The following is a 25,541-nucleotide window of genomic DNA, read 5'->3' as shown; positions in this document are numbered from 1 at the left end:
TTGGTCTTCTGGCAGTGAATGATTCCAGTGCTCAGGTGTGTCCTAACCAATGCATGGCTGTAGGTTGCAGCCCTTACTGGAAGTTAACATAGTACAAAAAGTAATTTCAATTTATTTAGGACATCAAATTAATACAACTTTGTAAATTTAGGTTGTTCTGGGAGCTCCACTGGGAAGGATGAGTTTTGGACTGTGTTAACTACTATTTAATGTAAAATTCAGAAACAGCTCTGGGAGTTGCAGTAAGTACCTCAACCACTAAACTCGGAATCTTCCACTCTTTTCTAAGTGAAGGAATCTTAATTTTTTTTTTTTTTATGTGCAGTGGTATGTTGTCAGCAGTGGGCTTGCAAATTTGAGGTCCCCTGAGCCATGCGAGTACTATTCGGGGAAATAGGACATAGTGAATCACAGAATAGTTTGCGTTGGATGGGACCTATTGAAGACCATCTAGTCCTGCCCCCTTGCCATGGTTTTCATCATACAGGTTTCCATCAGTCTCACTAGAGACCAGAATCCCCTGCAGGCCATATTCTTGACTGACAGTCCTAATACCTGCAGCAATGTTCCTAAATGGAGTTTGCACAAGTGATAGTAGCTGCAGCTCTGTTCACATTCTTTGTATGGCTTGGTCCAGCAGCATAAAACAGAACCCTTGTACTGTGGCTTTACCTGCCTTCTTACCCAAAACAGCTTCAAATCATGACTGCTACCCTCTACCATGCTGCTCTTCCTCCAAACTTACCTTCTACTTACAGCACAGTACACATCCTTTCCACCCTGGCTTTGTATCTCACCAGGTCTCAATCCTGTTATCTGTATTCCACTACTGTCTTTTCCAGATCAAAACTGTGCTCACAAAAAAGTATTTTCTGTACCCACTTCCTACCTCAGCATAAATCGGGCTGTATGAAGGGTGCAAGTAATATGGCATCACCATTCCTGTGAAATGGAAATATTTGCATCTTTAGCTCCGCAGGTTTCTGTGTACCAGAGATCCAGACCTGCTTTTTCCTTGATGAATGAATGACATGAGTAAAGCTGCTGCCTCCTTTGCAATAGCGAAAACAAAGTGGGAGAGGAAAATGTGATTTTACTAGCTGGCATGCAATTTACGTTCAAAAGATTCAACTAGCATCATACCTAGTATGAACAATAACTAAAACTTTGATATTGACTCATTCAAATTAAAACATTTGTATGAATAGTATCCTTGCTATTTTAGGATGATTTAGGATTTTTTTTTTCTTTTGCAAAATGGGATTTAAGATAATACAGTTAGGAAGCATCACATGCAACTTACTCAAGCTATACTACATGAGGTTCATCATAAACAGACTTTATATTACAGGATATTAAAGCAGCAGCAGTCCCAGTTTTCTTGCAATATATATTTCTATAAAAAGTTTATAAACTAAATGAATTAAACTTTTGCACAAAGTTGATACTGCATATGAATTTATACAGCAATAGCTGAATACTCTTATCTATAAACATGTAACAAAATTAAGGGTAACAATTAATAGAAAAATACAAGGCATCTTTGCCATTCATGTTTAGTGTAATATATAGCCAGTCATAAGTTATTAAAAAATGCACAACAAAAGCCTGATTAATACAATCCCTTCTGTGCCACTCCATAACTACTATGAATTTTACAATCAATGGAGGGTGTGAACAGAAATCCTAGATTGATAGAGAAAGTGCTGGTTTGTTCTCTACTATATATTTGCAAAAAACTTTTTTTTCCTAAAAAATACTTGAAGTATGTTATTCATACCAGGAATCTGGAATATCTCAGTGAATATTGCATCATTTTAACCTCACACATCTTTAAAGATGTTTTTACTAGCATTAGAAAGTTGTTATTATGTGAGCTACTGAATCCCACTTATGTCTCTGCCTACTCTCTTCTTTTCTGACCATGTAATCTGATATAAATCAGTTAGGTTCTGATGTTTAAGATACCTTTGGATCTGAATTTGAATGCTTTCAGTTCCCAGTGTGGGGTCTAATTTAATCTCTTTGTCTAAAACTCCTGCCTCTGTCTAGCCAATAACAACTTTGTGAAATGAATACAGTACAAGGCAGTAGACAGGAAAAAATACTGTTATCAGATACACTATGAATATCACTGTTGACTTCAGTGGTGTAGGAAGCAGTAGTATCAGCTAATGTGTTAGGATCCAGATCCTTGAAAAGAACTACTGTACTTTAAATACCTTTCAAAATCTGTGCCAAAAGAACTGAACAACACAGATCCACAAAAATCTGTGGGTAGAAGTTAAATGTCTTTTGATGTAAACTTTTCCAACCAGATGGCAGTATCGTTCACAATAGCAAAACCTCAACTAACAAAAATAGACTTTTTAGCTACAATGTCATATCTTTTCTTAAACTGCCTGGCAATAATGGATGTTGCACAACTGAAGCACTGAAAGTACTTCATGCTATCATCAGAACTCCTTGAAAAGCCAGAATTGTAAGCTACAGAAGCCTTATAGAAGATTGTACCATGTGTTTAAAATTATATTTAACTTGTAAGAAGACATCTAGCAAGTGACAGCAAAAATGTCAGAGCTGTATTGTTTCCTCTGCTGATATTTGATAGCCTTAAGTGCATGATATGCATAGCTTTAAACTTGGGGATACTATATAAGTATTGAAAACAATAGCTGTTGGCCAAATTCTGCATTCCAGTATTAAGTACAACTTGTAACAAGCTCACAAGAATCCTTGACTGACTACAGAAACAAAAAGTAGCCCTTTTTCCCTTGCATTATAATAGTACATATAAGAATAAAACATCTGTACTTTAGAGGAACCATTCAGTTTCATGATTTTTAGTTTCAAAGTAGTAATATCCAACAGCAGATTTTTCTTTATTGTTTAGAGTCCAAAAAATCTTTACAGATGGCTCTAATAAGATCAGGAACCATCTGCTCCAATCCTGTGAACTCCCTAGTGAAGAAAGTATGAGATTCTCTTGGTTCAGAAGCCATGTCTTTCAGATCATCCAGAGGTGCCCAGGCAATGCCGACAGAGAAGACAGTTATTCCTACAATAAGAAAAAGAAAGTTAAGACCATTTTGCCTATGGATATAAGAAAAGCAGCCATTTTTACATCCATTAATTAATATGTATTGGAAAAGTGTGCTTCAATACTTGCAGTCTGTCAAAGATTATTAGATTTTGCCACTAAATATCAAGAATTAGATTTGTCTCCATAAAAATCCTGAAGGAAATATGGGGTATCTTAAGAGCTAGTGTCTTAGTTGGTTTTGTAGTGACACATATGAATGTCACTGTTACTATATCAGTCTTGAAGCACAAGTAACACGGTTTAAAATTATTTTGAAAATAACTTTGTATCCTTTGTGTACGTTTAGCGCTTTTAAGAGTCAGCATCCCAATAGGCTTTTTGGCAAAACTGCTTACTTCCTTCCTAGAGGATGACAGAGAACAGGACTCATGCTGTATTGGATGGCATCACTGATTAGAGCTTTACTACTTGCCACTTTATTTTTAATCTAGCAATTTCTCTCCTGTTGAGGAAGATAAAACTGGATGTATGTTTTTCACAAAGCTGCCATGAGTGAGTCTACTCATACCTGGCTCGATAGCACTGGTTTTTTTGCATCCTAATGGAGAACAGCTTTTAAAGATACATCATTTACCTGCTTTTTGTGCAGCAGCAGCAGGTCCTCTAACATCGTCGTAAGACTGACCATCAGTCAAAACAAGGAGGAAATTTTTGTTAGGTCCATCTTTCATTGGCCCAAAGACATTTCTGGTTGTGAAAGAAATGGCATCACCAGTGGCAGTGCCACCGCTCATGTAGCGAATGTTCCGGATAGCCGAGAGGACCTTCTCTTTTGTGGTGTAGTCTGTGAAGCTGAACTCGGTACGCTGATCATACGTGAACTGCACAGCCGCAATCTTGGAACCAATGTCAGAGATCTCAAAAGCCTTTGCAACATTGCTGATGAATTCAAGCATAAGGCGGAAGTTGCTCTCTCCAACACTGCTGGAACCATCTATCAAGAAACCGATGTTGACGGAGTTGTAGCATGTCTTGCTACACAACATCTGCTCATGTGAACACAATTTTTGGACAAGAGGTTTTACGTATTTGGTAGTACCAAACCAGGTGGGCATTTGGTAAGAGAAGAAGCCATTGTTTCGACAGACAGCCTGTTTGAAAACAAAAAGTCACCAGGTGAATACTGACACAGCAACTGAATGGATAATAATCAGACACCTCTGTGATAGCTTATTTTATCCAATAATAAAGTCAACCATGCCCCCTGACCTCTGGAAGTGTCAAATAATTAAACTTTATTCACAAGAACTGTTAACACCTGGAAATGACAATTATGAGGGTTTTTTAAAATTAACTAAATCATGCTACTGAATATCCAAAGGATTGAAAGTTCTGTATTTTTGCTTATCTACTGAAAATTAGTCTCTGTGTTTTTCCTTTGAACTTGGTAAGCCTTTTATTTTTTTGATCTATAGTGTGTCATAAACACAGACACACAGTTGAGTAGAAATATAGCTGCAGGTCATTCAAAGTAAAATTTCTTTTTCCTCTAGTTTCTGGGAGATGCATGTAAATTAAAAGGTAATTGAGAAAGGGGTTAAATTTAAAATCAGTTCTCCAAGGTGATAACTAATGTGGCTAAGATCAAAATGCAGAAAGGGAGGGCAGACCTCAGTGTCATAGTTTAAACCCAGCCGGCAGCCAAACACCACACAGCCACTTGCTCACCCTCCCCCACGCAGCAGATGGGGGAAGAGAATTGAAAGGGTAAAGGTAAGGAGACTCATACATTGACATAAGAACAATTTAATAATTGAAATAATAAAATTAAAATAATAATGATGATAGTAATAATAGAATATACAAATAAGTGATGCACAATGCAATTGCTCACCACCTGATGCCCAGCCTATTCCTGGCTAGAGATCTTGGAGGAGAGAAAAATCACAAAAGAAAGAGCAAGAGCTTCCTGGCCAACCCTCATCTATATGCAGAGCATGATGTTACATGATATGGAATATTCCATTGGCCAATTTGGGTCCAGAGCTCTGACTGTGCTCCCTCCCAGCTTCTTGTACCCTTGCACACTAGCAAGACATGGGAAATTGAAAAGTCCTAGATTTCTTAGTAACAACTGAAAACATTGGTGTATTATTAACATTCTCATACCAAATCCCATACTGAATACAAAACACAGCACTAGTCTAGCTACTAAGAAGAAAAATTAGCTCTATCCCAGCTGAAAGCAGGGCATCCAGTCACCTAAGGTCATGTCTTTGCCTGCAATACCACTAGGATCAGCCAGAAACTATCCTTATGCCTAGAAGCAGCAGACCTATAGTGTTTCATTCTATTCATGTCCCGAGCTATGAAATTTCTGCTGAAATGAGACACCTAAAACCTCCCTGTGGAAAATGAGAGGTTTTCTCACTAAAGTGTAAATAAAGACCTAGTGATCAAAAGGTCACATGACAGTAGGTGATCTTTGCTTGAATTCCTACTCTAACTCATACAGAACAGGATCCAAAACTCTTCATCCAAGATGAATGTCTTGCATATGAATTTGCTAGGATATGTTTTGCTATGTTTCCTGTCCTCAGTGTATTAAAAGTAAGCAAATAATTATTCATAGAGCAGATAGGGAAAGATATGTCTCCTTGTCTGCCATTTTAGGACAGGAGATACCATATCTGCAGTTCATTGTTTTGACACATTTAACCATACCTGAGATAGGGGAATCTCCTACACTGAAAATCTTCATGTAATTACAAAATTCAGGAGCTACAACTTGGCCAAGACTCTGAACTGGGAGGACAGTGGTACCTTTGTGTAGTCCCTTTAGCAGGAAAAAAACCCCAGCGTTTCCTTAGCCCTCCTAGTGCTATTCTTTTAAATCACTTATTAGCAGGGATAATTTCATTGGCTGTTTTGAGAATATTCTTATACATATAAAAAAAATAAAAATTCTTGTGTGTGTATATATATAAATTAGTTCGTTAGAATTTTAGCATGAAATAAATTCTCTGGAATTATACCCATGACTGAAAAACAAATAATGATATTTTCTTACTTTGTCAACAAAACCAATGTCTTGTACCATTCCCAGCTCCTCTGTTGTGGGTTTTGCTACAGACACAATGAATACGTTCACTCCAAATTCTCTGGCCACTATGCCGGCTTCTTCTATGTCATCTGAGGGCCAGCCATCTAGAAACACTACAATGATCTTGGGAATTCCTTTGCGTGCACCATTTTCCAAAGAGAAGAATTTCTGAGCTGTATGCTTCAAAGCTTTCCCTAGTTTTGAACAGAAAAAGAATAGGAAGAAATAATGCATACCATAATGGTACATTTTCGTACCAGCTTCCTATACAAAATTGTGTGGGATTTCTGCTATGATTACAGGTCTAACCCAGTGTAAAAGTGAAATATTGTCCCAGGAAATTTGATAATAATGAAGCTTGAGCAACCTATAAGTGAAAAACAAATTAAGAAAACCCCCAAAACCAAGCCACCCACAAAAAAAACCCACAAATAAAGCTGAGGAAGAAATCACTGACATTTTTTTGCTCACAGGTCTAGTTTTGTACTAGGAAGTAGGTATATTAGTGCCTGCCAAATGGATTGGAAGGAAGAAAGTTGAGGAGCTACCTAAACTTAGCTTGTGAAGTACAACATATTTGGAGTTCTCAGTTTCCTTATTTGGCAAACATCTCTTCACAACCACTGACTACTTATTCCAGGTTTATTCTGACTCTTTAATTAGCCACTCAATGAGAAAGAAGTGCTAAGCCTTTTAGATACGAACTTGTCTCAAGAAATCCCTCTGTTTCTAGTGAAAAGTTAATTACTGTTTCAATGCAGGAAGTGATATTTGCATTTCTACTCTAATAAAATGTGTAATAAGCAAACCCTAACTTCTGGAAATTAAATGTAAAATGTGGCACTGTCCTAGTAGAAAAATGTTGAACCTAAGATGAGTGTGGCATTTAAAACAGTTTCTTACCTCACTTAATTACAAGAACTTCAGTATGTATGTATATATATACACACACACACGTATATATAAAAATATGTAAAGTAGTAATTTCTATTTGTGTGAAGTATGAACTCACCTGTATTAGAATTGCCTCCTCTGAACCCCAATTCCTTTATGGCAAACAAAACTTCTTTTGCAGCAGTGAAGTTTTTCAGATAGAATTCAATTTTTGGATGTTCACTGTGGAAAAAAACCCCAGTAATAAAGCATGTAGTTCACATTTCATACTGCTATGTCATTAGCAAGCTAAAACACACTTTGAATAATTTTGTTCTTAGTAATATATATTCTTCTCTATATTTTTAATTATTGAAATAGAAGTATGCTCCTAACTTAATAATTCTCACAATTCTTAGCAAGAGGAATTATTTACATGGGTGGGTAAATTAAGAACAGTCTTATTCTTAGGCTTATCAAACAGCTGAAAACATTAGGTTGAAAATATGTATATGTAAAAAAATTGAATATGCCAGATGTTAAACTAAATGCATTTGTGTAATTGAAAATTGTCAGGTTTTCTACTATTTGTATGAGAAACACCTTCTTTATAAAAAATTCCTGTGAAATGCAGTTTGAGTTTTTTAATTTGAGAAATTTTAAGGTACGCTATCTACTGACTCTGTGTAAGAAATGAAAGCTTTTAGCTATGCTAAGTTTCCAGATTTCACTTTTGATTTACAGTAGAAAACAAAAAGAAATGAAGTTACTTTTGCAATGCAAAGAGTAGAAAGATAAACACCTGCAGGTCAAAGAGCTGCTGCTCTGAATAAATGGCCTGATCCTGCATCAGTATCACTAGAATAAGCCCCTATGAGCCCCTGTGTAAGAAGAGCTGGTCTGCAGTGCTGAATTCCATGGCAGAATAACTGTTAAAATGGTACATTTTGAGATCTAAAGATTATTGTAAAGATGATGAAGAGAAGTTGAGTGTTCAAGGTGCTAAACTGACTAGTCAGTTTCTCCACCAATTATTCCTCACCTTATTGTATTTAAAGACAGGACAGCAAGAGTGGGGTTTATTTCCCCTAGCTTTTGATGTCTACACCGGACAGAAACTGGATTTTCCAGGATGGAATTCATCACATCCTAAAAGAGGCATCCAAAGTGGTTCAGATGCTTTTGTGCCATGAATGTGGTCTTTTCTTTCTAGTGACTATAAAAGCAAGCCTAGGTCATTAAGGTAGACATCTACTCCACAGTTTTCTAAAGGCAGGGGAGAGGAACAGACTGTAACAATGAAAGATGTGATAGAGAAACCCTGTGTTAATCTAGCAGGTGTTTCATCTTGGGCTAAGTGAGTTAAAGGCTACTTTGCTCTTCCTTTATTCCAGAAGCCAATAGCCAAAGTCATTAAGCCTTGGAAAACTGTTATTGCTGAGCACTAGCAAACTAAGCTGTGGCTCAAAATAAATTTCTACCAATGTGTTGGATGTTGCAGCGGCTTTTAGACTGTTTTGCTGTCTGTGAACATACACAGTAGTATGAATAGTTGGACTCCATGATCTTAAGGGACTTTTCCAACCTAAATGATTCTACAATTCTATGACTAGTCTTAAAATAAAAGTGTCCATTCATAATTCAAAAGTATTAGCTGTAGTAACCTATAGGTGGGCAAGAGCGGTTTTCTGGTTTGTACATATACATAGCCATTTGTGACAATTCTCCCTCTACAGTTTTTAAAGAGCCATCTCTCCTTTGCACAGTACTTTCTGCTGTTTCACTAAGATGAGCTATGAAACTGTTAGCAGCAGAGGGGCTGTAAAAAGTCCAGCTGCTCTCTCTATCCAAATATCAAGTATCACAGAGGCAGAAGATCATCAGATTTGTCATGTCCTCTCACATGGACATCTCAGTGTAGCATAGAGCAAACAGTGCTACAGCTGGAAAGAGTTTGCTTTCTCGTGCTATTCATCAGCCATTATTGAGTGAATACTGTTCTCCAAAATAGGGATTGGTATATTAATTGATTTCTCTTATTAATCACTCAGTCATATTTTGTGTAGATTTGTTCTTACCTGGCCTGTACAACTCCAACATGAGGCCCTTCAGTTCCAATTCCCAACATCACAGCTACTTTTCCAACAAAATTTTTCTGCAAATTAAATCTACGTTGGCCAATGTTGTAACTTCCGTCAATGAGAAATGCAATATCAGCTTTACAGTCTGCGAACATCCAAAATCAGACATACTTAATAACAATAAGTATTAGGATTTTGTTTTGCAAAAGTTAAATCTGTGGGTTCTTACCTTTATTTCCAGCCTTTTTATCAAGTGGCTTCTTAGGTCTTTTACCTTCAGTGAAGGAAACAGCACGGATCATTTAAGAACACGATGATGAATGGCCGAAAGTGAACCAGAAAAAGCTCAGACTCCAAGAATTACATTGCAGTCTAACTGTCTATTGGTTTAATTATTAAACTTGCACTACTACTGCTTTACTCCTTGAAGAATATTCTTTTTCAAATGAAACAGTTTAACCTTCCTTTCTATACCTGCCTAGCTGATTACTGAAACATAGAAAGCTGGGTGGATTGCTGTAGCTCACCATCCCAAGTGATACCATTTCTCAGTTAGCAATCCTCTTGCATAGTGCACAGTTTTAACAGTTTGGAAGCAAACCATGGCTTAAACTGTAAAGCAAATGGTCTATTCACAAGCAACATCCAAGTCCAGTATTTATATACCACTAACCTTCATAAAAACTGATCTAGCATTTTAATGCAGCACTTTCTGTGGAAAAATTCACATAACATCTACATTTCTGCTACACAAGTCCTGACAGCACTCGGCTGTTGAGTAGTTCTGTAAGAAGGAATGCATTATCTCCATCTTCTCTGTCACTTAATAGGAATGAATATCCCATGAGCTCATGAACTCTTTCCTTCCTTTATGTTATCTGTATTACTTTTCCAAATTCATTTAAGATTTTTTTAATTTACATGAGCACTGCTGAAATCAGAATCAATCTCCCCAATTACAAATTATTCCTCTTTTTGCTGATGAAAGCTATACTGCAAGAATAGATATTGTATATGTTTCCTTCTTTAAAAAGAAATGAATCATATGAAACATGTCATTTTAGCCAGGGAGTCACACACTGCAGCACATATCGCAAGAGGCTTCCCTTGTTGCAGAGATCTTGTACCTGTAGAAGGACGTGCTGTTGATACCGATCGTCCAACTGCTTCAAGCACTGTGTTCTTGGAACCTGTCACAATATTGGAAGAATAAATTTACTGTATTTTAGTGCATTTAGATGAAATTACAAGTGCTTGAAGAATAGTACAGTTCCAGTAACCTTTCTCCTTCATCTGCCATTAGCTACTATGGGAGTAAAACAGAGGCCTAGTGCAATCCAGTATTACACTCCTTGTTTTACAGGTAATGAACTTCTATGAGGTTCTGCATTTGAAACAACAGCAGCTGGTGAGAAATTACAGCATATCTAATTGATGAGAGGTTTTGAGCTGTTGTAGACATTATTTCTAGCAGATAAATTCAGGACTTCATCTGAAGAAGTGGATTTCACTTACACCCTCACCAAAAGCACCTATAATTCCAAGTTCTTAGCTATTACTTTGCAAGGGACACTACACAAGGATTACTAGTATCTTAGAGATAAATAAGCTGAATTTTAGCTGTGTAAACAATAAGAATGCATTAGAGAGATCTGTTTCCCAAACTTTGAAAGAATATACCAGAAAACACATACACTTTAATATTTTTGAAACCACAACAACCTATATAACTAGTAGGCTTCTTTATACAATTTTATGAGGGTGGTTCAACCTCACCCAAGAGGGAGGGCATGACAACTGATTTGCAATCGGGCATGGTATCTCAACTACATGGACAAAACTTCTGAAAAAAACACTATGTCACACTGTAGCTTAATGACAACATCACATCTAAAATTGACATTATTTTTATTTTTGGAAGGTTGGTGTTTGCAGGGAATGTTGCACAAGATCTTTGAAGGGCCCAACAAGTACTACTGCCTGCACAAAGGCAGGCAGGGAGAGAGAAGGGATAAAAGTCTATGGGTGGAAGTGGTGGAAGGGCAGGACTGCAATAGCAGGATCAAAGCACTGCCTTAGATCAGCTTAAACTGTCATGGAACTGCACTGTCAACTGCCTGCTATTGTGTCATTATATTCTAAATAACTATGATCCATTTTTATGTATCAGCTTCTGCTACAGACTAGCTAGTCTAGCTGGAATAGTATTTTAAGGAAACCATGGAAAAATGAAGATAAAACAATGAATTAGAAGTGAAAACTTTTGTTACTACACTTCAGATAGCAATCACATTTCTTTATGCATGCAGGATCATTGAAGAAGTTTCCTACAGTTCTGTTAATATTTCAAATATACTTTGCAAAATAATAAGTGTGATCCACCTACGAGTCACTGAGAAAGACGAAGCCCATCTAGTGAGCACCTGAGACTGGATCCCATTGGCATTTACAGCAGGGTAGTTTTCCTGTCCTGGGAGAGTCTGTACCCTTACAGCTCCTCCTGCATTGGTGATCACACCCCTGAGATACAAAAAGAGTTGTTACAAATCAGACATTTTAATCACAAGAAAATGCAATACAATTATACCATCATTAGTATATTAGATGCTAGCCTCCTGAAAAAGATGCAATATAGGCAGGCAGTTGTGTTGAGGCTAAAACAAGCTATAAATTGCTAAAAAGGCTTTTAAAAGAAACTATTCTGCAGAGCACCACATAGACAAAAAAAAAAGTCAGGAAATTCTAGAATTCTGGCAGTGTTCAGACTGACACAGAAGAGCGATGTTTCAAGGACATATCAATTCCTAAAGGAAAGAGCTCCAGCAAGACGTATTTGAGCTCATTATGCTTCATGAATATTTGTGACTGAAATAAAATTTGGTACACTTAACTATAAAATGACCAAAGTAAGAAAACTGGGAAGAAAAATTGCTGTTTACAGTAGTAATGGATATGTAGGATATCTTGTTATGCAACTATAGACTGAAGTCAGAAATAGTAGACATTATTGATAGCAGCCATCAGATTACTGATAATTATAAGAACAGAGCCTAGCATCTTATTCTTCTTACTCACCTGTAGTAAACATTAAATGTGAAATCCGAAGTGAATTAAATAAATAATAACTCAATAATAACTCAATCCATGTAAGATTCTGGATTGCTTTCATTCTAGACTTGGAAATAGTATATCAACAGTAGATGCAATTCAACTGGGTAATTTTCACTGACAAAGATGTAGAGTAACATACCAAATTGCAACTTCAGAATTTAGAATACTTAGGTAATAGTTAACAAGCCATAGCTATCTTAATTAGTTTAAGCATACTGTAATGCATCCTTAATCTACAGTTATAATATTAATTTTTTAAAAATCAGAATATCAAGAAGCTTACTGATTAAAATACCTTATAAAGCCACATTCAGTATTATAAGACTATTATACTCCTTCATGCCTTACTAGAAGGATCAGTTCAGAAACATAGAAGTGACAAGAAAACCTGTAGCAAAATCTGTGGAGGAAGTTTTCCAAACTGAGAAGAGACTCAAACCTAAAACACCCACACTCTAGACAAGTTTTCAGAGGTCATAGTCTAGTTCTTAGAGAGGGCCACTGTAATTTTTTCCTTGTTGAATTTCAATTCATGATTCAACAAACAGGTCTTGAGATTGCCTACCAGATCTGTCCTGCCATGAGACAAATGAAGGAATAGCTAGTTTGAAAATCTTGATGATGCTTATAGACTGAGGATCATATGGGTACCCAGCAGGACAATAGATTTATGCATTTAGGAAACTTCAGGGTTAAAAGCCCAGGGAAATGTTGCTGTTTTTACAGGCAGAGAAGCTGTTGTGTTTGGTTGTATTTGGATATCTTAAGTGACAATAATAGGCATCAGAAGTGGTTAGATCTCTTTTTATGTGCTACTGAAAGAACAGTTATTTTTAGAGGCCAAAATTCAATGTTGAGCTTCTCTAAGAGGGAGTAAAATTTTGATGCTTTGTAGCACTTGGGCAGGTACAGTACTGTGGGAGACAAACAACCATTTCAAGACTATTTAAACACAGCAATATGTGCCTTTGTGTTTATTTTTCTTATCTGTTTGTCTTCCTGCTTGAAAAGAGGTCCCAGTCTAATCTGATTTAAAACATTGTGAAAGTAGAATAATCAAGACCAGAGTTTAGAAAATCTTGCATATATTTCTGGTAACATGAGCTCTGGGTATCTGTGCAAATGCAGCTTCCACATAAATCTCCTTGTGGACTGCTGTTAAAATACATTCCTCATTCATGGACGTGATTTGCATTTCTAAATTGAACTGTAGTTTTATATATTTAATTCTTGTAGCTTGGAAAATATTCAAAATATACAGATATTTTCTCATCTAGGAATACTGTATACAGTATATAGACAGAGGAGCTTTAGTAAAGTTACCCTGAATGAGTTTAAAATCAAATTATAAATTTGACAAATACTAACAGCACTTTACAGTTCTTTAAAAAACAGTGAAAGAAAAATCAGACCAGAGACTCTAACTGGTTATTTTTAAGTGACAGGAAAATTCAGTAAATCAAAATTATCTTGGGAAAAATAACACATTAATGTATTTAGAATATTTCTGTCTAATGAGAATATAATTTTCTTCTCCAGTACCTGGTTTTCTTTGGCTTTCAAGCCTTCACTTAGTGTCTCAGTCTTAATGGATAATGAAATATGTGTCAGAAATAGAACATTAACATTTAATTGGAACAGTTTCTAGTTTAAGTTTATACCTGCAATTTTAGTGAAGCTACTTTGGGCTTACATCAGCGAACCTGATCTATGCCCAAGTTAGCTCCCAAGAAGAACTTAGTTTCTCTTCCCACTTCTTTTGTGGTGAAGTTTTACTTGGGATGTTTCTTCCAGCAAGTTTACTCAGACTGCATGCTCATATATGCTGAAGTGAAATAAGCCATACTGTCAGTCTGCCTTTGTATTCTGAATCAGATTGGCAAATTCCTTTCTGCAATCATTTATGATTGACCTCAGAAGTGAGATTCATCCTGTGTAGAACTGCAGTGGTATTTAAACAGTGAAGAAGCATCTATGCATTTCTTCAGAATGATTTATGTCATTAAAATCAGCTTTGATTTTCACCGCTGTTCTTTGCTTCTGTGTGATTGACTTGCATGCCATGGCTGTTTTGATTAAACTGGAACTCTGCAGCTTTTCCAGGAACAGCTTTCACTTCCTTACTCACTATGTTTCATGCTACTGCCAGCACTGCTTGACAGCAACTTTATATAAAAAACTGTCAGTCCATTCTCTTGTCTAGCTTCACTGTTAATACCAAATCATAATTTATATGTAAATGATATTTTTCACTCAAAAATGCCCACAAATTTAACAGAAAAACAGATACATGAGGAAGCAATCCAGTGCCTCACTGCACAATAGCTCATGGAAGAAAGTATAGTGGCCAAGGGCAGCAGAAGATATGGGAAGGTCTTATGAAATACAGAAATATAATCTAAACCATACTTTTGTCTGAATCGAGGTAAACAAGCAGATGGGATTTAAGTTTTTTAGAGCCTCATGCACCTCCTCAACGTAAAGTGCAAGAACTGTTTATCTACACTCTCAGAGAAAGAGACACAGGGCTGGCTTGCCTTTGCTGAATTTTGAATGTGTTTTTGAAGGAACCTGCACATCAAAACTGATGCCTAGACCACAAAGAGACCCTTACAGCCATGGGAGATGACCCTTATAGATATAACTGCAGTCATTAATCTCAGACACAGCAGCAGACAGCTGAAATACCATCTCCTGTTAAAAGAAAGAGGAAACACAAGGTTTTCACTTGGTGAAAATCTTTTTCCTCTGGGTAAATTTTCCATTGTTTCTTAGAATTTGTAAGAGTGGTGACAGATTTGGCTGATGGAGAGCACATTTTTTGCAGCATGCTTATAGGCTATTGATTTATTTTAAAATGTTGGAGATGAAGCCAAGAGGCTATTCCCTTAAATGGGCTTAGGTCTAAGTGTAAGGTAAGGATCAGCTAGATAGAATTGTCTAAAGATAAAACATTGTCAGCAAAATAGACAAAGATTGTTTTTCCCCTTGTATGATAGTGTCAAAGAGTGAAGAAAAAGAGATTTGAACATAGATTAAATGTTCTATGCCAAGGAAAGGTCCCAAGCCCAAGGGCAGCAGTGTTAAACTGGGCTGTTAAAAGTAGTACATACTGAGCTGATTTAGTCTTGCAGTCCAGAAAAAAAGTTTGCTCAGAAACTCACAAGGCTTGTTTTTATTATAATCATTATGCTCATCATATATGTCTATAAGTAGGCTATCTGCTTTTTCAGCAGAAGGGAGAGACCAGAAAGATAGTGCATGCCATACTACTCAAGAGCATAATTTTGACCTGAAAGTTCCCGCTCCCATTGCTAACAGAGTGCTGGCTGTGATAGCAGCTGGCATTTCCTGCAGGGTCCTTGAATGAAAACAGTTATCCTCAGGTACTTAAAACAAGACAGCTTAATTACCTGAATTCCCATCTTTCCTTCCTACTATCAGCAGCTGCATCAAACTCCTTCCACAATATCCAACTTTATTGCTCCAAGAAGCATCTTCCTCTTCTCCAAAGTGCAGTCTCCTACTGCTGCCTGATTGCCTTCAACCACCAATACGGATCTGCTCAGGGTTTCATGCCAGCATCCTCTGGCCCCTCTAGGTTGTGCTCTTTCTATCTCCTCTGCACCCCTATTGCTTTTGGCAGGAAAGAAGGCCCAGTAGAAGTAGGCACTATACCAAAGTTTCCCAGGGAAACTACAGCTGCTCAGAAATCCCTCTGGCCAGACAACGTTTTTTGTCAGTATTCTTCTAGCAAACACTAGGGCAAGCTCAGGCGCCATTCATGTTTGTAGTCACTTTGTGGCCAGCTTAGTAATACCATGATATGCTTTTGTTACACCCGAGTTCTGGGACCCCAATGTTTAGTTAGACATGGTTCCACCCTGTGGCTAGTTAGAAAGGTTATGAAAAAGTTTACATGCCTATTTAGCATCTAAAAACTACTACATTGGCTTAGGTCTACATTTAGTGGAACTGGCACTAGAACAGAACTGCACAAGCTGAGAACCTAGTCCTTCATCTGACCTTCTTATTATTAATCCAATTAATCACTCAGTGGTAGATTTAACTCAGTTCTTCATGCCTACATAGTATCACCCTGGTAGGAGGTTCTCCATTCTTCCCCCAACAAATCTTTTATTCTTCTGCCCAGAAAAAGAACAATATTAAATAAATATTCTGTTTCCTGAGAGTAATTGCACATAAAATAAGAGAAAAAATGAGAGAAAAAGCCAAATATAACAAACTAAAGCAGGCAGAAAGCTTATTCATCTGTAGTATACAGAATTATTCATAGCTGAATTCTGCTAAATTCTGTACATGCATTACATAGCATTTTCTTGTGTTAATGATTGCCTCACAGTAATGGAACTACTCATAGGAATAAGCATTATTCAGTTTATATAAAGTTAAGGAATCAGCTCTCAATTTGAACCTGGCACACAAACTGGAGTGTATGTGGAAGGGGGAACTGACTCGTGCTCACACAATCATTTTCGGTTTAAAAAAATAAGCACTGCTCCCAAGACTGATGCCTCTTGAAATGGTGGATAGTTGCTTCTCTGTGCTTCCTCTAAGATAACAGCAACAGTCACTGTAGTGGCACAGGCCTGGTACTCAACAGTGCTTAAGGTATAGAGCTATGTTGCACTCACCATGTAACATAATGTAGGGCATACCTAGTTTTAAACTAGTTTATTTGGAAATTTATTAAATTCTCAAAGCACATCTCTAATTACATCACAATAACAGTAAATTATGGTGATTACCTATTGGTAATATCTTCTTGGAGTTGCTTTAACACCAATATAGAGTTTAGCCATTGCAACAGAGTGAGGAGTGAGTATTTTGTATGTTTTTGTTGGATTTTGCAGCCTGCACTGAAATTAGTGGAGAACTAAATAGCTGTTGCCTCTCTTCCATTCATCAATCCTGTTTTACCAGGACTAATATTTATGGCTGCTAATAGTTGCAGCAAAACCAACAAAACATTCTCCTATAGCAAATCCTGTTTCCAAAATCTCAGTTTTCCTCTATCACCCTTTTTTTTTTTTAAAAAAAAAAAACAAACCAACATCTGATCCAGATATTCTTTCACTAATTTTTTGTATACACCTAAACTAGGAAAAGAACTGAAGTTTATCTTTTTTTTTTTTAAACACTCATGAAGACACTTAAAGCATACTGGAGTCATTCATTCTTTTGACAGAATGATCAAAAGGAAGCCTGTTCTAGCAATACAACACACATGGAGAGATGTAATTATCTTTAAAACTAACTCTTAAGCTTTAAAAAAAATACACACAGACCCCCACCATATCTCCCAAGTTCTTTCTAGCTGCCCCTCTAGTACCTTAGCTTAGTCTCCCTTACAGTATTTGAGAAATTCTAGACAGAGTGTCTACTCAAAACCTCTCCTTAAATCCAATTTTTTAAAGAAATAGTCTGGGTTTACTTTGGAGTTTAAATACTATAAAAATAGCCTGAATTTTGGAAGTATTGTTAAAAGTTACAGGATTTCAAGTGACACTTTAAATAAGTTTCTGGATAACAATGACAGCCCCCTTAATATTGTTTGAAATGCTTAGTATGTATTTAACGGCATTCAAAGTATCAAGCAATGAATGTTAACTAAAAAACCCTCTATTTTCCTCCTTTGTCTTCTAGTTATTTATTTCTCCATAAAATTTGTTTTTTTAAAAAAAAATTAAAAATACAGTGATTGCAGAGTTCAGCATCACATCAGTATATTCTGAATGAGTTTCTGTTGCTTGGGGATAAAAAAAGAGATTGAAACTATTCCCCCATTTTTTTTTTAAACACTTTGTTTCACTTAAGCTTTTAAGAATAGTTTAAGCTTTTCTGCAAAGGCAGCAGTAGTCTTATCTGGAACACACAAATATAAGATGGTGTGAATTTGTTTGTTTGTTTTAACTGTAGTTTATGTATATGTTAACATGAATGTACCTAGAAGTTAAATAAAACTAGTTTTAAGAAGTTCAGTGGTGCTCAAAGGGATTTTGGATAACTTATGTTGTAATCCACAAATGCTAATGAAATCTCATTCATAGGAATAGGACATTAAGAAAGGTCTCTAAAATAGTATGATACCCCAATATAATGATTTGTGTCAAGAGTACCTCTTAAAACCTAAGTAATTTAGATTATATGCATGATGAAATCTTACTTTTAAATATATTAATAGTATTTAATTATATAATTCTCAGAAATTAGGAAAAGTTTGGGCATGATGATCTAGTCTATACTTTTGCTTCAAGATAGGATCAATTATAGTCATTCTAGAGAGAGGGAGGTCTGTTTTTGGAAATGCACTGTCTTTTGCAGTTCCTATAATATCGCAGGCCGTCTAGTCTCTGTCCTTATTGTTAGACTTTTCTTCATGTCTAATCCAAATTTCTGTTCGTGAAATGTCAGTCCTATCTTAAGAGTCATAACACCTTACAAAGTTTTCAATCTGCTTTGTGGTGGAAAGCATACTGTGAAAGGTCTAAGTGAACAAGTATCATGTTGTACAGCCAGTTAATAGATGAAGCTAAAAATCCTCCTTTATTAACAAAAAGCTTTCTCGAAGTATTAAAATCAAAGTCTGAAACTCCCTGTAGACTGACAGTCACAAATCAGTCTGGCTTCCACAGGCATCTGAAATAGATATCTTACTGTCTCCAGCTGGTTTTGTCCAACATTTCCTTATTAAAAATTGATCCAAGAGAGAATTTACCTTGCAAATAAGTGATTAAATCTTTGTCCTTCCTCAAAAAAACCCAACCCCCAAAAAACCCAGATAACTTCAATATCTGCCAGCCTGTTTTCCTTCCCCTGTGGAATTATTGCTTTTCTAATGACATGTATTTGACATGGGTTATCTGGATATTTATATTAGTCTTTAGTTTTCTATTTGATACAGAAGTGATTTCAGCTAGATACTAGTCTAATTAAGAGATCATTAAGTAGACTAACACCCAGCAAGCAACTGTCAGAGGAGAACTACCATTACAAAAAAAACATAACACTGATTAAAAGTAATAGCTATGGACCACATTCAGCCAAATCATTGGTAGCTCTGTTTGCACAGGAGCTTAAACTGATTTCATCAATTTCAGAAAAATGTCATGTCACTGAAAGTCAGAAAGTCAATCTGCTTTTATTCTCCAATTAGTTACTATTCACACTGTATTCTTCAGTGTCTACGAGTGACATGAGTAATCTTACAGTGAAAGTCTGTCTGCTGCTGTGCCATTTCAGAGAAAGTTAATCAAGTGCTTTTCAGGAACACCTAAACACAACTCAGATAACCAGCAAGCTGCCCAGCCATTCTTTTTGTCCTTGTTCTCTCTTCTCCTAATGACATTCCTATTGAGTTAATAGTACTCCTGAAGTCCAGAAAGATCCTTATTATGATGGTGTCAAAAGGTTAAGATTTAAAAGTGTGGCAAAACTATATAAAATTTGCTTATCACATCGATTAGCAACCATCTGACTTACCTGTGTATGGCAGCTCCACAGATACTGGAAAGAGAGGCATAAATTCCATCCCCAAAGACATAAAATTGCCATAGAGGACAGTTTGCTGGGCAAAGGACGTCTTCTGTCTCCTTTCTAAGGTCAAGTCCTCTCGTAAAGCACGTGATAGCAGTGGAAGCTAAAGAAAAAAGAAGAACCTGTGACCTGAAAATCATAAGGGTGGTTGGTTTTGTTGTGGTTTTTTGATTGTTTGCTTTTAATCTCTCTACCATTTCCAGGTTTAAAGCAATGTTTAAATTTGAAATTATGTACAGTGTCTCATCTTATGCTCCAGTATGTCTGTAAGGATATTTTTGGAGCTTACAGGTGTACAGCTATGAAAAGGAAGAACACACTTCTTTACTTATGGGAAAGAAATGGCAGAATGTGGAAAAAGCTTTAAAAAAATTAAAAGAGAAAACAACACTAAAATAACATTAAAATAACACCCAAGGAATATCACAGAGGGGAAAAGCACCAACAATTCACATCTGTAAGTTTACTGTAGAGACAGAAGGGCAAGGACTTTTGAGGGCTGGTGGAACACAGGAGTAGGCAGCACTCTCCAAGAGAGAAATTAAATGACTCTGACATCCCCACAGTAATCTCCAGCCATAAAACATCTATGAATCACTTGGGAAACTCTGAACCTTCTCTCCAGTGGCATTCACAAAGCACGTTGACAGCAGAATTTCCCTTAGCCTCTTAAATAAATCCTACTGAGGTCAGTGTAAAAAAAATATTGCAATGAAGTTAACATCATTATCATTGTGCAAGGGACTGTCAGATTCACTCAGTGAGACAGAAGTTATTTATTCAGCTGAGGAACATGCATTTTTCTCATAGAACTCTGCCTTTTTTTTTTTCCTTAAAAGTTGCTCCTCAGATTATCTTCATTAAGATTTCACTGTTCTTGCATGTGTGCAATGTAGATGTGCAGACACAGTTTTACACCAGTATACAACTTTGCTTGGCAAATTGATGATTTTTCTTTTGAAAACTTAGGGATCATTATTTTGGATACTTCTTCTACACAGGACAGCACATTCAGGTAGTCTGACAGCACAGCAAATTAGAGCTTTGTCTTAGATCAACATCAGTTCAGCATCATATATTCAACCTGTGACTGGATATTTATTCTGAACTTCCTAAGAGTATGTCTTGCCCCTGGTGAAAAGCAGAACAGTTACAGCTGGAGGTGCACAAAAAAGTGCACCTGTTCATTCTGACTGCGTAAATCTAACACATATGTTAATAGACCATGCATGTAGTTCTACTCTTAAGTATATGTAATCCTCATTAATGCTATACTGAAATTATGTTAAACTAATTATACCTTCCTGAAAAATCTTTGCTGCTATTTGTCAGCACAAAGCTGTGACTTAAATATGCCTACACAGCCCAGAGTAAGAAAAAAAAAAAAAAGGCAGAAAAATACTTCATTTTTCCCTTCTCAAGATAATAAAGGCTGTCTACCTAGCAAGACACTGACACTGTAAAGTGAATTAATCTGATTGTCAAGTATCCTAAGAAATAGAGAAGTTTCTTTTAGGACTTACAGTCTTACCTACTCACATCCTCTCCATGTTTAGTCCTATATATTTGTCTGAAAAACCAAACAGAATCACCATGCTTATACCTAGAAGCATATTTTCACTGTTAAAGTGCTGTATTATTGGTGTTATGCTAGAAGAAATTGATTTGCTTCGCTGTTCAAGTCCCCTAATCCTTTCATGAAAGTTCTACAAATGTGTTAGCCAATTACTGGGCACTAATCAAGTAATATCCACCAAATGACAACTAGCAAGACTATCAGAATCAAACAACAGCTGGAAGGCTGGCTGACCTTGGAGGAATCACTGCAATGAGATTGCTGGTAATCTCTGCTCTCACGGTACTGCTTGTACCATGCACCCTGCAACATTTTTCCAGCCTCTAAAAGTGCAAGACACTACAGGAATTTTTACTACCTGTCATTTCTAGTGTACTGTACTTGACTGTATGTGCAGTCTGCCAAGGAATTCAAAGACAATAATTAGACATGTCTAGTTAACGAACCCTTTATCACTTGGAGATCTGTATTTCCCTCACTACCAGCTACTTACCAATTGCAGTCATATGTCAGGCTAGTATTTTACATATCACAGAAGACTAGAAAAAAATAATCTTGCTGTGTTTTCCCCGGCTATGAAAACAGAAATCCATTGTAGCCCAGTCATGGTATTTTTTATGTACTGGCAGCCTCAATACTGTCAGGATCCTTGCCTACACCATGAGATGGAAGGGAGCAAGTTGCTGCTCTGTGAAGAGCTGACCTACTGTAGCTTAGGGGCTTCAGCAGTTCATACCTCAGTTGGATCAGCACAGAGGTAATAACACACACTTTGATGTACATGATGCTGCTAATTAAATAGCAAGAATTTCGTTTTGGTTTTCTATGTAGGAAGATACAGTTTTCTATAAGCAATAATTCTGTAATTGAGACTAACATTAGGCATGTTAGGTGCAGTATCAAAATGAGAAATACTGGGTACCAAAATTAAGACTCATGATATCAGCTCTGCAATGGATTTTGTTCTTCCCTGTTAGTTCATCATCATGTTAGTATCATCAGCTATCCAACCCATAAAACTGCAAAGTCTGTTGCAAACAGAATAATCTATTAAAATCAGGTCTGAATACTAGATAATATAGAATAGTTCTTTGCCATCTTACACAGTAATCATTCTCCCAATTTTTACGTGATACTACAATTAAAATTGAAAGTAGATGTTTTTGTTAGTGTATCCAAGATACTTCATCACAGCAGAAACCGCCGGAGAGCTATATATGTATAAAGTAACCAAGATAAACCCCATATGTTTTAATCACTGCAATTTAAGAATGCAAGAGCAGTAGCAGTGGAGGTATTTCTCTCTATACTTATGTGATCCAATACTCTAAATCCATGTAGTTTTGGAAGAAGGAAAGATAAGCTTATAATTTACAGGAAAGGACTCAGTCCTAGACTCCTATCCATTCTGGACTCTGATGAAGACTAGAGACCTATGTTATGTGATATAAAATTAGGCCTCCAGAACTGTGATAAAATGACCATTATCCCATTCTGTCAAGACACACACTCTTTAAGCCTCACAGAAACACACTGCATGAGGGTACACCATGAAAACAAAGCACAAGAAAAGAATCTGTATTTCTTCCTGATTTAAGCCATATTTAAAGGTAGGGATGAATGTCTTCCATCACTGTTGACCTAAAAAAGAAAAAAAAGCAAAGGCTCACTTCTTTCCTAAAACATCCATTCAATAACCATGCTTTCAATCATTCCATCAGTTTCCATCTTTTTGGTACCTCACCCCATGTACTCTGATTTGCCCTGAATAGCTGTTTCTTATAGCCACCTATAAAAACTCACTTAATTTGACAGGAGTCAGTAATTTAAAAGACTTTAGAAAAATAAAATCCATAGCCAAAATCTGAGCTTTTCTGATCTTGAAGTTTCCATGCATAGCCTTGGGAAAGCAGAGTCTGTTTATATAAAGGGAAAATAAAAATCCCTATATATTTTATTACAAAACCCATAGGGATTCCTAAGAGTAAGATAGCTTTACGAGTCATAAAATAGAGAAGTAAATCCCTGTTATGTTTCTTATTCCTTCCAGTGTTTAGTCTTGTTTCTTTGCAAAACAGGAAGATTTGAAGTCCTTTCTAATCTTGAGGATTCAAACAAGCCTGCTTTTTGTCTTATGAAAGGAATACTCATGCAAACCTTATCCATCCTAGAAAGAGAGACATACTAGTAGAACTACACCTGTTTAAATTTTAGAAAACATGTTCATAGATTGCATGTAATTCAATGTAATTCATGTAATCTTAAATACCTATCCTGATCTGGACGAGGGCAATGGGATATAAAAGTCTGGTCAGAGCTGTATCATTCGTTTCAGTCTGAGACTTGCCCTTTTCTGATCACCTTAAGGTGGCTACCATCACATGCCGATGTTCAACCACCCCTACAGTCTCATGTATGGTAACCAGAACTGCAGTATTTGTATACATTTCAGGGGGAGTATAAGGAAAGGTATAAGATCCTTTAAGATCTTCCCAAGTAGTTATGAGCCTAAACACAGCAGATTTTTAGGAAAACTAATGTTCTTTCATTACTTTTGTAAGAGTGTTTAAATACTGTTGTTCAAAGTTCCTGCAAGCTTCTAGTTCAATAACCAAATGCTGTTGAATTTAGGCTCAGAATAATGGTAAGAGACTATATCTTACAGCAGCTGTTCACGTTTTATATTACAAACACATTCCGGTACCAATATTCCTTTAATGTTATTTCAGTGGGTTCCAGATACCTTCAGATTACAGTGGCTTCTTCTCCAACCCTGGGAGGAAGCATTACAGAAACTTTTCACTTGTTTCCTGACAGATTGTCAGCACTTCATCTGTAATGCACCTGTAAAATAAGAAGGAAAGGAATTGGGGTTGGAGTAGGTTTTCTATTGCTGCGCATTTTTTTTTCTTTTTTAGCCATAGCACTCCTGTGACATACAGTTATTATCTGTCTGGCACAAAAGAATTTTCCAAATGCTTGAATGAACACCAAATGAGGAGCAAATCCTGATTTCGCATCACTGTGAAATCCTGAAGAACCGTTTGGAAAAGCTTGAGGTCACTCACCTTCTGCAGGCCAGGCCTGCGTCTGGGAGCGCATCCTTCTGGAGGCTCCTGCCCTCCCTCGGCGAAAGGCTCCGCTGGAAGGGGCGGACAAACCGCTCGCGTCCTTCTGGCGCGTTCTTTCTTCAACTGCTTCCTATGGCTCCTGGTTCCCGGGGAGCGGCTCTGGTTGCAGGAGGGCCGGCTCTCCGGCAGCCGGGATGCGGTCCAAGTGGGCACGGGGCGAGGTGGGGCCCTGCCCTGCCCGGCACCTTAAGTACGTTCTTTTGCTTTCCGCGTCAAAATAACGGCAGGGCAGGTTTAAGAAGTTTTTAATCGATTCCACGGTCAAAAATACGTCGGAGATCTTCAAGTTGCCAAGCACTCCGCGAGTGCCTTCACAGCACACACACACTCCCACTCACCCTTGCCATCGCCCCCCCGCGATGGGGCCGCGCGGTGCCCGGGCCAGGAGCGGGTCTCACCCCCGCTGGAAGCGCTCCCGGGCATCCTCCGCGCCCCGCCGCGGCTCGCCCGGGGCCACCTCCCCAGGAGCCCGACTCGCCGGGGCGGGGTCCGCTCGGCCCCGGGGCAGCGCTGCCAGCCCGGCCCCGCGGGGCTGCGGGCGGGGGTGCCCGCCAGGGACGCCCAGCGCACCCCGGCGAGAGGCGGCCGCAGCCGGGGAAGAAGCGCCGAGCCGGTACCCGCGGCCAGGCGCCCCCCTGCTCCCATCGGGGAGGGGCGGGCAGAGGCGCTCCGAGGGGGAAGCCCCCCGGGGTCGGCAGAGGGAGGAGGGCGGCCTACTCACCCGAGGCGTCGCTCCCGCGCACGGGGCTGGAGAGCAGGAAGGCGCCTGCGAAGAGACAGGGAGCGGGTCGGGTCGGGGCGATGCTCCGCGCCCGCCCCGCGCCGTTCCCCGCGGTACCCACCGAGGAGGAGGGGGGCGAGCCACATGGCGCCGGGGCGCGCCCGCACCCGCGGGAGCCGGGAGCAGAGGCGAGGCGAGCTGCGCAGCACAACGCGGGGTACCCGCCGGACCGCCCCAGCCCGTTCCACCGAAGGCTGCCGGCCCCTCCGCGCTGCCCCAGCGCCTCCGCGGAGCTGCACACCGGCAGCAGCGCCGCGCCCGCTTTAAACCTCTCCCGGGGCGCAT

General features: G+C 38.2%; 1 protein-coding gene across 1 annotated transcript; it reads right to left on the bottom strand.

Moving 5' to 3' along the window:
• Nucleotides 1-1,323: 1,323 nt before the first annotated feature.
• On the bottom strand, nucleotides 1,324-25,541 carry COCH (cochlin). Its single transcript, XM_074865208.1, is given in 12 exon segments — nucleotides 1,324-3,058; nucleotides 3,678-4,194; nucleotides 6,114-6,340; nucleotides 7,159-7,262; nucleotides 9,098-9,245; nucleotides 9,330-9,374; nucleotides 10,228-10,290; nucleotides 11,487-11,620; nucleotides 19,715-19,871; nucleotides 25,197-25,241; nucleotides 25,318-25,496; nucleotides 25,498-25,541. Coding segments are annotated over 12 exon segments (1,839 nt in total). The 3' UTR covers nucleotides 1,324-2,882.

This window comes from Strix uralensis, chromosome 4, assembly GCF_047716275.1.
Source record: "Strix uralensis isolate ZFMK-TIS-50842 chromosome 4, bStrUra1, whole genome shotgun sequence".
Taxonomy (NCBI): Eukaryota; Metazoa; Chordata; class Aves; order Strigiformes; family Strigidae; genus Strix; species Strix uralensis.
The sequence above is the reverse complement of the archived record's forward strand: the minus strand, read 5'-3'. Positions and strand labels throughout refer to the sequence as shown.